General features: G+C 41.1%; 2 protein-coding genes across 2 annotated transcripts in view; one reads left to right on the top strand and one right to left on the bottom strand.

The window, feature by feature from the left end:
• SKIV2L2 (superkiller viralicidic activity 2-like 2 (S. cerevisiae)) overlaps positions 1-6,652 on the top strand; it is a gene marked incomplete at its 5' end in the record, with an annotated part of 41,894 nt that extends 35,242 nt beyond the window's left edge. Inside the window, 5 exon segments of the mRNA XM_009079236.1 lie at positions 1,090-1,195; positions 2,342-2,398; positions 2,747-2,909; positions 6,134-6,238; positions 6,600-6,652. Of these exon segments, the coding sequence (XP_009077484.1) occupies positions 1,090-1,195; positions 2,342-2,398; positions 2,747-2,909; positions 6,134-6,238; positions 6,600-6,652 (484 nt within the window).
• Positions 6,653-6,722: 70 nt separating this feature from the next.
• The window catches only part of PPAP2A (phosphatidic acid phosphatase type 2A), a gene marked incomplete at its 5' end in the record, with an annotated part of 36,178 nt that continues 31,764 nt past the window's right edge, over positions 6,723-11,136 (bottom strand). The window contains 2 exons of the mRNA XM_009079235.1: positions 6,723-7,170; positions 9,399-9,575. Of these exons, the coding sequence (XP_009077483.1) occupies positions 7,045-7,170; positions 9,399-9,575 (303 nt within the window). The remainder of the gene's footprint in view (positions 7,171-9,398; positions 9,576-11,136) is intronic.

The following is an 11,136-nucleotide window of genomic DNA, read 5'->3' as shown; positions in this document are numbered from 1 at the left end:
GCCTGGCATAGGCAATAGTGTGTGTTCTCATTTAGTGTTCTACATTACATGAGAGGATGGTCTTGATTTCTGTGGCTGAAGTTGAACTGGGACTGTTGGTACAGAGTCACTCACCAACAAGGGTGTAACAGTGCAATTACCCAGTCACTGACAGGTTTGGAATACAGCTTAATTGCTTCCATAGGGCGGTTGAAACAAATCTCTGGGAGTGGTGCATTTTACTGCAAAACATTTAGCAGGTACATGTATTTTTAAACCTATTGTAAAGATTCCATGGAAACTCATGATTCAGAATATTTTAGAGTGTAACTCAGGTCTTGGTAAAATTGTGTATTTTTAAGTCACACTGAGTGCTGTTCTCCTTGTCTTACAGACAGTTTGAAAGATGCTACCTGTATTTATTTGGTATTGAATAACTTTTTCCCCTTCAAAATTTGATAGCAAATGGGGAAGCTGAATGAGAGTTTTATCAACTTCCTGACTGTCTGGAACTGTTTGCTGATGAGTTACATGTCACTTTGTGAAAAAACCCTGCTTTGTTTTCCCCTCTTGCTGTGCAATTGCCTGATAAACTCTCAAAGTAAACAAAATAATCTTATCAACAATTTTATGTTTTGCCCAAGTAAGTGTGTTTGGATTTTTTGTCCACATCATGCACTTCCTTTTATAATTATCCTTCAAGTAAACTGAAGTCAAGTATCATGGAAATACCCAGTTGAATCCTTTTTGACCAGCAGCTGTACCAGTTTTAGTCCTTTTCAGAAGTGGCCTGATTCTGGTTCTTTTTAATGTCCTGACACCCTGTCTGATAAAAACGTGACTAAAGCAGCTGTTAATACTAATTTATAATGAACTCTCAGGAAAGATTCTTTGTAGTCCAGTAAGCACTTCTAGTTCTTTAAAATACCATCTTACTAATTGGCATTCCCTTTAAAAAGCAAATATACTGATATTTGGTATTTCCATCAGAAAAATTAAGAAGGTAGTTTGTTATCCATATCCAGTTGCTTGACAAAGCACATTAATAGCTGAAAATTACATTTCGTTATGTCTTTTCCCTGAGCTTCCTTCTCTTTATCTTTGTTTTAGTGCTGATGAACTGCTCCTGACAGAAATGATGTTCAATGGTCTCTTCAGTGACTTGTCTGCAGAACAAGCAACTGCACTACTCAGCTGCTTTGTATTCCAAGAGAATGTGAGCTACTTCATCAGTTCATGGATTTTAGGCACCCCTGTCTACAAACAGTATTTTTTATAATTCAGTTCCTGAAATTGGTCATAACAGTGGGAGCCACTGTACATTTCCTATCCCTTCCTAAGGTGTTTGACATGAACACCCCCTGAACTTAGCAGAAGCATTGCAGCTTCAATGCTAAAGTATCTTCGCTCATGAGTGACACACCAAAGTCTGTGTATAATTGCAGTCCTCCCGTGCAGTGAAGCTGTGTCAGTAGATCCTTAACAGGTGCTGGTATTTATGTATGTATACACTCACACACACGTCCATTTCCCTTAAAATGTAGAATGATTATTTCAAAAAGAAGCTGAACAATAACTGCTGCTGCAGTGTGGAGTGAGGGTGTCTTTAATTCTGAGACGTGTCCACATTACATTCTTTGGTCAATGGCCTTGACCTTTTGGTGGACATGGCAGTAACACATGGAATTGATAGCCCAAAACCCCCTGTTAAAATCAGACCATATGTTTTTTAAAGCAAAACCGTAGACATTTTAATACCAGATGTCATTGTTTTCCCACCTACAAGCTGTATATCAGGTTAGCATCACCAGGAAAATGCAGCAACAATAAAATTTCCAGACGAAGTTATTAGCAGCTGCTAATGGACTACATTTGTCAGGAGGAGGAACACCAAGGCAAGCTCAAGCCACTGTTGATTAGAATATTGTGGTTCACTCAGCAATAGCACTTGAATCTAAACAGCTTGAGTGTTGCTGTGTTTTGATCAGCCACATTTTCATACATTGCCACTGATGTGTAAGTTACTAAAAGCATCTGCTTTTTATATTCTTAAAGAAAAGCATGCACCAGTCAGAGTAGTAAATGGCAGTTTATTTGGCAGTACAAAACAGCTAAACAGAAGGAATTTGGAAGTATCCAGAAAGCAAGAGCATTTTTCATAATGTTGGGATACTGTACAGAAAGATTTGGTTTTCTCTTTTAGTTCAAGGAACAAAAACTTGGAGAATTCAGTAATTTTAGTGATTGGTAACAGGTTGGAGAAGTTATTGGAATAATTTAGGATGGCAATATCACACACTGAACTTCTATTTTTGCATTTAATTTGGGCACACGTGGGATGATTTCATGTCTTCTTTTTCAGTCCAGTGAAATGCCAAAGTTGACAGAGCAATTGGCAGGACCATTGAGGCAAATGCAGGTAATTACAGATCCCTGAGCTCAGGGCTAACATTAACATGAGTTATGTTTATGAGTAGTGTGTAGCAAGTGCATGTTCAAGACCTGATTTTGGATCATCAGTGGGTTTGGCTGGAACTACATGTGATTTTGCAATGTGTAATAACGTGTTGTTTGCCAGAAATCTTTTTGCTAATTTAGAACATGCCTTTAAAACCTTTACAATCTTGCTTACCACACTAAAAAGGAAGCCTCATAATAGGTTTCCTAATAATACACATAATAATTTGAAGTACCTAATAATCTGCAAGTCTTTTTGTCAGTTAAACATTCTAAGCATATCATAAATTAAAAATATTTTATTTTAAAGGAGTGTGCAAAAAGAATAGCCAAGGTGTCAGCAGAAGCAAAACTGGAAATTGATGAAGAAAACTACTTAAATTCATTCAAACCCAACCTAATGGATGTTGTCTATACATGGGCAAATGGAGCTAACTTTGCTCACATCTGCAAAATGACTGATGTGTTTGAAGGTAGGTCAATCAGCTATTCTTTAGGAGGTGTGAGACAGTAATTCCACAACATGGAATGGTCAATCTGAATAATCTTGAAACAGATCACAGCATTTATGGACTCAGATGTATTTAAGTGTCTGCATGGCTAGAACCAAGTGAGGGGAAAACATTGTTTACTACATATGTTAATTTATAGTTTTACTGTTAATTTAGAATCTAAGAAGATTTTTTAAAAGGGATATCTCTCTATTTTAAAATTTTCCACTAAACTCAGAAATCTTAAGCATCGCAACAAAAGGTAATGCTTACTTTTTCTAGTTACAGGGAAAATACCATGTCCTAAATGCTGGTGTCAAGTACAGCCCTTGTGCTTGTTCTTTTTACAGTCAAGTGTTTTGTTTACTTTATAACCAGCTGATGGTTCCTCCTGCTGACTTAGTGATGACAGAAGTGAGATAGTGGTCATGTCTCAGTTTTGGATGGTTCATCATAGCAGTGCAGTGCAGATAGATGTCAAACCTAGATGTAACCTGTCACATGGGTTAATCTCGCTCCTAAAATTGGAGTACTAGAAACTGCCCCTTGAAGAACACTTAGTTTTCATTTTTAAAAGGTGGGATGACTTGAAGCCCGGATACTTTGTAAAAAGACAAGTCATCCACCTGAAGGTCAAACCAGAATGAAAAAAAACCTAATTTCATCTTCTAGCAGCTGTGTTGAGAGTTGTGAGGGACAGCAGGATAGGTGTGCCAGTCCTGCAAGTCTGTGTGTAATGACTGATACTTGAAAATCTCTTTCAAAGTTGTGCCTGTCACTGCTGCTCTCTCAAATGCTGTTCTCTTGTTAGGAAATGGGAGCCCCTAAAAACAAGGGAATTCATGAATGTAATAGAATGCATAGACCCAGAAACTCTCTGAAGCAGGCTGCCTGTGAGCAGCAGCAATCCAGGCAGTCTCTGATTCTTCATTCAGCAAATTCCTCCTGTTGCAATGAGTATCTGAGCCTTCCACTTGCTGAGGAGGTACCCTGAGTAAGTGGAACACAGAAGCAGCAGTAGCTGGCCTGTGATTTTACACTGACACTTGACTGTTCAGAGTACACAGGGCAGTAATGTTTCCCATTTGCCCTACTTGTACTATGACTAGGACAAAGCTGACCAAATAGTTGATAGTGTCAGCTCCTCACAATTAGATTTTCTGGGCCTATTTTGAGGTCAGTTCTTGTGGCAGGGGTTGATGAGTGATTTGTTTCTTCCCTTTTCATATTGTCCAAAAGGAAGGAGAGCACTTCAGGCATCCACTGTAAGTTATGTTTGCCTTAAATGCAGTGTGGTGTTTCTGAATCCCAGGGTAGTTTGCTCTGGTTAGCCAAGGAACTGTAGTCATCTCAAAATCAGAATAAGCCTGAGTGCTCCAAGACCAAGTGTGGTTGCCACAGATTGGAGCAGTGTTGGTTTGCTAAGGAAAATACATTGTCATGAGGCTGAAATCTGTGTGTTGGGAAGAAAGAAAAACAGGAGAAGCTTTTTAAAGCTGAATGCTAAACTGAGCTGAGTATTCTGTCAGTTAACTGCAGATGAACTGGTTCATTTTGTGGAAGTATAAACAACGGTAATTTATTTTTTAAATGCAGTTTTTCCTCTTGCAAAAAAAAACCCCATATTTCTGCAACAACCCCAGCTATGCTGCCTGTAAGTAAGTATTTCCTGGAAAGGCTGTCAGGGTCAGCCTTGTAAATGGAGATGAGCAGGACATTTGACCGCTGAGCCAGGGCCTGGCACACTGCAGTGTGGCCATGCTCGGGGGAGCTGCCCACAGTTCACTTGCATTTGCTTTGTGTCCAGCAGGTTACATGGGTGTTTGTTCATCTCATGTCATTACAACAGCTTTTACGGGCTGCTGCCCTTACACAGACTCTTCTGACTGTAGAAGCTTACATGGCCTACTGATGCCATGTGAATGTTTTTTAGAAGCGTTACTTTACTTTTCATGACTTCTTACTTTGCCCAGAGCTTTCTAGAATGTGCTTTTCATATAGACAGTTTTGCACCAGGTAATGTGCCTTGTCTAGAGATAATATTTCACTGAACCATAGAAAGGTAATAGTCCAGACCCCCTTTAGTGATCAGGGAAATCTTCCACTAACTAGGTCCAGTTGCTCAGAGCCTTGTCCAACCTGAGCTTCAATGTTTCTAGGGATGGGGCATCTCTCACCTCTTTGGCCAGCATGTTCCTGTGTTCTACCTAGCCATGTCATAAAATAATCTCATTGTATCTAGCCTCAGTCTGCCCTCTTTTAGTTTAAAACCATTACCCCTCATCCTGTCACAACAGGCTCTACTAAAAAGTTGATCCCCATCTTTTTTATCAGCTCTCTGTAAGTACTGAAAGGTCACAATAAAGTCTCCCTGGAGCCTTCTGCAGGCTGAACAACCCCAGCTCGCTCAGCCTGTCCCCAGAGGAGAGCTGTTTGATCTCTTAACCTTGTTTTGGCCTTCTGTGGACCTGTTCTAATAGCTTCATGTCTTTCCTGTGCTGGGGACCCCAGAGCTGGATGCAGTACTGTGACAGTAGTTTTGACTAGGTGTGAGATGCTGCTGGAGGAAGTGACCAAACAGGATACTGTTTGCTTGTGGCCAGAAGAGCATAAGCATTAGGGTCATTTTGTGAAACTTGTAGCAGTGACTTAGGCTGACCTGCAAGTTAGGTTCAAAGAGATCTTGGTGCATTACTGGAAGCATGCACTTGAGTCCTGGAGTGGTCCATGGACTCTTGAGTGGCACAGGAGTAGAAAGGTAAATCAGTTACTGTTTCACTGCCTCTGCCAACTAAGGAACTAAGCATTATAAAAAAATCCCCAAAATACACCTATCTGTGGTAGTTACTGAAGCAGCAAACTTGTGAATCCCCTAATCCTCCATGTTTTTGAGGGAAGTCTTAGCAAGTACTTGAAAGAAAAATCCAGTAGACTTAACAGCCCAGAAACTCCTATGACTAGATACTAGTTAGAGACTGAAGACAGTAGAACAGGACAAGCATTTGGAAGCAGCTTCAAGGAAATGCCTGACAGAGAAATTTACTGTGCCAAGAGAAACCAAGCTTAGGACATACTGCTGTTCTTACCCTTGCCTTCTAGATATATTGAACAGGCTTGGAGAAGGAACTGTTGCTTTGGTCCTGAATTACTCAGTGGCATGCTGTGGCACAAAGTGACACAAAGTTTTCCCTTGCTCTTTCATACAGGTAGCATAATTCGCTGCATGAGGCGGCTGGAGGAACTGCTTCGGCAGATGTGCCATGCTGCAAAAGCCATTGGGAACACAGAGCTGGAAAACAAGTTTGCAGAGGGTATGTATTTCACTGCCACAGTGCAAGAAGTAATTCTAGAAAGCACATGAAAGAACAGTGACTGGGGTGGGGGAGCAGCACAGGTAGCGATGGCTGAGGGTGAATGATTTGGTAATGTAAACTTCTGCTGTTGACTTCATGGTAAGCTACATCAGTGCCCTCTGTTACCTCTCCAGATAACACCTGTGTTAGAGTTTGACTTACAGAGGTCATGTTTTGGTGGGTACTGACAGTTTAACAAAGTTTGACTGAAATGGATGTATAGTGACTTCTATTTAGTGCTGCTAACATGCTTGTAACTACCTAAATTTGCACTTGTGTCAGGACTGCTGGATATTAATACCCTTCTCCTTCTTTACAGGGATTACAAAAATCAAGAGGGATATTGTGTTTGCTGCAAGCCTTTATCTGTAACAGAGGGTCTCTTCTACAAACAATACTGTGTTCACATTACGGAGCAAGTTCATCAGCTTCACATTACGCCTCTCTCAAGTAATTTCCTTTAATGGTGTGTACTTAAACCACAGTTGTTTCAACAAGGCATGTACAAACAGCAGTGTATGTAATATAACTTGTTACTGGATTTCAATAAAAATTTACAATTTGAATAGCTTTTTTCTTTTAAGCAAAAGCTTGAACCAACAGAAATGTAAAGTGTAGATATACAATAACTGTGGTAGATGTTACTATATACAGGTAAAGTGAGCATCCAAGAGCAGCAGCAGTCCCTTAAAGGCATTTACATAGTTAGACTTGTGAAATTGTTTTCTTTCAGAGCAAGACAGGTGAGGTGGGTCATTCATTTTTCATGGCTGATGATTGCTGCCGAAGTGATTTCCATTTGTTGGAGTCTCATGCAGGGTTGTATGGGAATCTTCTTTGGGTTGAAATGTACATCCCCTCACTTTGAAGAAGTCAGACACATACATAACCTAAGTGAACAAATTAGCATTAAGCTCTTGCACTCATAAGTCTTTGAAAAAACGGGTAAATGCTGTTTCAGAAGGCAAATTCCACGGTCAAAACTAGTAAAAAGCTTAATCAGTTTAAAACATTAGAAAATGTCTAGTTATTCTTGTATACAATTCTGGCATCATCTGTTCCTCAATAGCTTTTTCTCCCTACCCCTGATCACTTAGCCACTGATGGTTTAAGCAAAATTGAAGGCTTGTGCTGACTAACTGCTGATGGCCTGACCAGGCACTGACTGCTTCACTGCAGCAGCCACAGTTTGAACAGCCCTGAATGGTGGAGCAAGCTGTACTTGCTGAGGGCACACAGTGCAGGTATGGTTAAATTTTTTCTGGGATTGATGTGGAGCAGGACAGGAGAGCTTGTGCTTTCACCAAGGAACAGAGTTCAGTAGTTAGCAACTATTATTCTCTGGGTTGCCACTCTCCTTGGCATTTCTTTAAAGGCTGGTTAAACCAAGCTTGGATTCCTCACCTTGGCAAGGCTCACAGCTACTACCTCACCCATCCCCTGTCTCACCAGTAAGTGCAGCACCTGTAAGGCCAATTCTACCTACAGTCCTTCATTCCTTTGCACATAGCACCTCACTTCCTTCACAGCTAAGGAACAGCTCCCTAACCATGAGACAGGGTGTCTTGATCCGGTTCTGCAGCTTGCACTGTTCACCAAGTCACACTAGTAGCTGTGCTGAGTACAGTGCTGCAAGGAGTGCAATAATTGACAAGCCTTCGGTCATGAACCCTTCCCTTCCTACACCACCTTTTCCCCTCCCACTGCACACCTGAGAACTGCAGAACACTTTATGGCAGAAAAAAACATGCCCATCATGCGGCTGGATGATGACCCAGGACACTTCTTCAGCCACAGACCAGAGGAGTTTCAGCTTCCACTTCACTGCTGGATTTGCTCAGTTCAGTGCAGTGGTCCATTTGCAGTTGCTGCCCCACCATGCTGTTACCTCAGCTTGCTGTTTCTGGAGATGAACTCTTCAGTTCTTTCAGATAGAGTATGGGGTGTTGGTGGTAGTGTGTATTTTGAAAAATAATTTCCTCACCTTTCAACTCTGTTCACTGTAATGTCACCTTCTACTTTTTTCATGCCTAAGATACCTCCTGAACCATCCAACATCCTTGACTAAATTTGTCTGCCTAATAAAAATGCCTAATAAAAATGCTCTGATGTTTTGTACTCCCTGCACTCTTCTGCTTAGAACATGATACTACAAAAATGAGGCATAGGATTATGTTTTAGTTAATGTGCAGCTCTTAGTAACAGCTAATGCAGCCTGAGGGGGGTTCCCAGAACTGCTCCAGGATTGGTTTTGATTATTGATTGCAACAAGTAAACAAAGCTTTTGTCTTAAAATGAACCAAAACCTTTCTGACTTGAGAAAGCTGACAAACCATCCATCTTGGTGGTGGTTCTTCCCAGCTGAGCCTCAGTTCTTGGTAACTGACTTCTTCAGTATGACCTGAATGGACTCTCAATTCTGAACCAGAATTCTCTCATCCCTTCCCATGGATGAATCACCAGCCATGGCACTCTGGTGACAGCACAACTGTTGCCACAAAGTCAACCAGGCCTGCTGTGACAAGTTTAGCCAAGTGTCTGTTCCTTGGGATCGTTTTTCACTCCTCAGAACAGCTAAGCTTAGTTGTAAGCACATTTTTAGTACTCAAAATGCACACAAGAAATGGTGAAGGGTTTTAGTTTCCCATCAGACTGATATAACAGGCTGCGTAAGGTGGGCAAGGCAGATACTTTCATGCTCTCCTTATTCCTCAAGGCCTTCATTTTCCCCTTGTTTATCTTGTAAACAACTCTGCTATTCTACTTGAGATTTAGAATTTGTTGGGAAGCAAAAAGCATGATTTATATAGAGACCCACATGGATTTGCCGCTGGCCATTTCCATCTTGGTTATTTGAAAAGCTCTTGGGCAGGGACAATTTATTTTTGTCCAACAGCTAAAACTGCCACTTGTCTCATCAGTGGGCCAGAGCCTATCTCACTCTCCAAAGCCCTGTTGCTACACTCAGTCCAAGGAGCAGGCTCCCTGCTTCAGCAATGTTTGAAGCATTTGAAAGAAATACAGGTTTCCTTTCCTCTGAACACAGCCTGCAATTCTGAGGTGCTGTTCATAAAAGCAGCATTCACACACCCCAACACACCTCTCAGGAACTACTTACAATGAGCACAGCTACCACTGCTCCCTGGATGAGTCCTGTTAAAACATCACTCCAGTGATGCTTGTAGTCAGACACACGTGAGAGACCCACGTAGATAGATGCAGAAATGAGACCAAATTGTATAGTAGGACGTACAAGTCTTGCCCAGTCTCCTTTCATTCTGGCCTGAAGGTAAAGCTGAAAGAAAAAGAAAAATAGTTAGAAAATGTATAAACACGGAATCAGCAATCACAAAGTCGTGTTGGGTTTGTTTGAAGAGTTGAGCTGAAATTTGTGTTAAGAGACAACAGATAACATCCTCAGCTGTTCCAGGTGCTGTACTCTCACAATGCTGCTAAGGCAGAGCTTGGTATTGTTAATCTTTATGTTCCATATAACACTGTATCACCAGTACATAGATACCTGCTGTTTGTACCAATGTGACAAATCAGTATTTTCAGGATAAAGTTACTGGTAATACCAGAGCCACACAGACCTGACATGTTTTAACTTTATTACCAATTCCAGTCACCTTTAGTATTATGGACTTTTAACACAATACTCCAACAGTAGCCAAGCAACAGAACTAATTGATATCATGACAGATGACATCTAGATCACATTCCTCAGTTGTTACTGGTGTATTTCACTGAGCTCCTCACCTGTTTGAGCTGCACATTAACCATATTACCACTGGTAAACATGTGGATATGTGCGGTTCCCATGCTCTTTCCCCTCCCCTCAGCTCAACTTTCGTTGTGCATATCTATGCCTTTGATGTGTTATCTCAGATTCACAGGATTTATCTCCCATCTAATCTAATCCAAGGCCCTGTCTTTGTCTCTTTCTCTGATCTGCCTAGGACAGACACCTCTTATTCCAGCTTCACAGCTGAGGAGGAGCTTCTCCAAATTCACTCCGTAAACACCATCCAGTTTATTCTGGAACTTGATCCTATCACCAAAAAAGGCACCATAGTTACTGTATTTACTGAGAAGAACAATACAGTTGCAAGTTATATTTAACATCTCAAGCATATCTTTTCAGAGCTATCTAAGAACTTCAGGGCCAGGACAAAACCTTAAGTGACAGGCTTGAGAAGCCATAGAAGGTAACTAGCACACAGGCATCAGGCACCAAGGCAGAACACCGAACTTCTGGCAAAACCCTCCGCTGCCAGCTTCAAAAGCCATGGCTAACGTTGAGGAGCATTACATTTGCAGTGTAAATACAGGCACAGACCATGCACTGTAGATGCAAAGGTACTGCTTCCCAAAGTTAAACATTTGGGGAATGTTTCTCTCAGTTGCTTACATCATAATTTTGGCATGCTGACATTTTCAGCTATAAATGGAGCATCAAAACCAAACCCTATCCATAACCAGTTTTCTTTAATAGCAAGGACAGGGTGAAATCAGACTCTGAAGAAGCTACAGCTAAGCCTGAACTGGAAAATATTTTTTTCCCTTCAAAGTGGTGGGCACTGCACTTTTCTGTGGACCTCAAATTCACCACTAGGGAAAATACTGTTTAGCCACTTCAAAAATTATGTCACACAGTTCTTTTAACAAAAGGTGTTTTGATGGACTTACATAAATAACTGCTGCTGAATTTACCAACAGTAGACCAGAACACTACCCAAGTGCCAAATGGAGCAGAGGTGGGTCCAAGGAGCACGTGCTGGTAGCCTAAAGAGTTGGCTGATAATTCAATACTGGCTGGTTTTTCATCTTTCCCTTTTTCCCCTAAAATTTTTCGA

Source organism: Acanthisitta chloris, unplaced genomic scaffold, assembly GCF_000695815.1.
Source record: "Acanthisitta chloris isolate BGI_N310 unplaced genomic scaffold, ASM69581v1 scaffold6627, whole genome shotgun sequence".
Taxonomy (NCBI): Eukaryota; Metazoa; Chordata; class Aves; order Passeriformes; family Acanthisittidae; genus Acanthisitta; species Acanthisitta chloris.
This window is presented reverse-complemented; position numbering and strand designations above follow the sequence as displayed.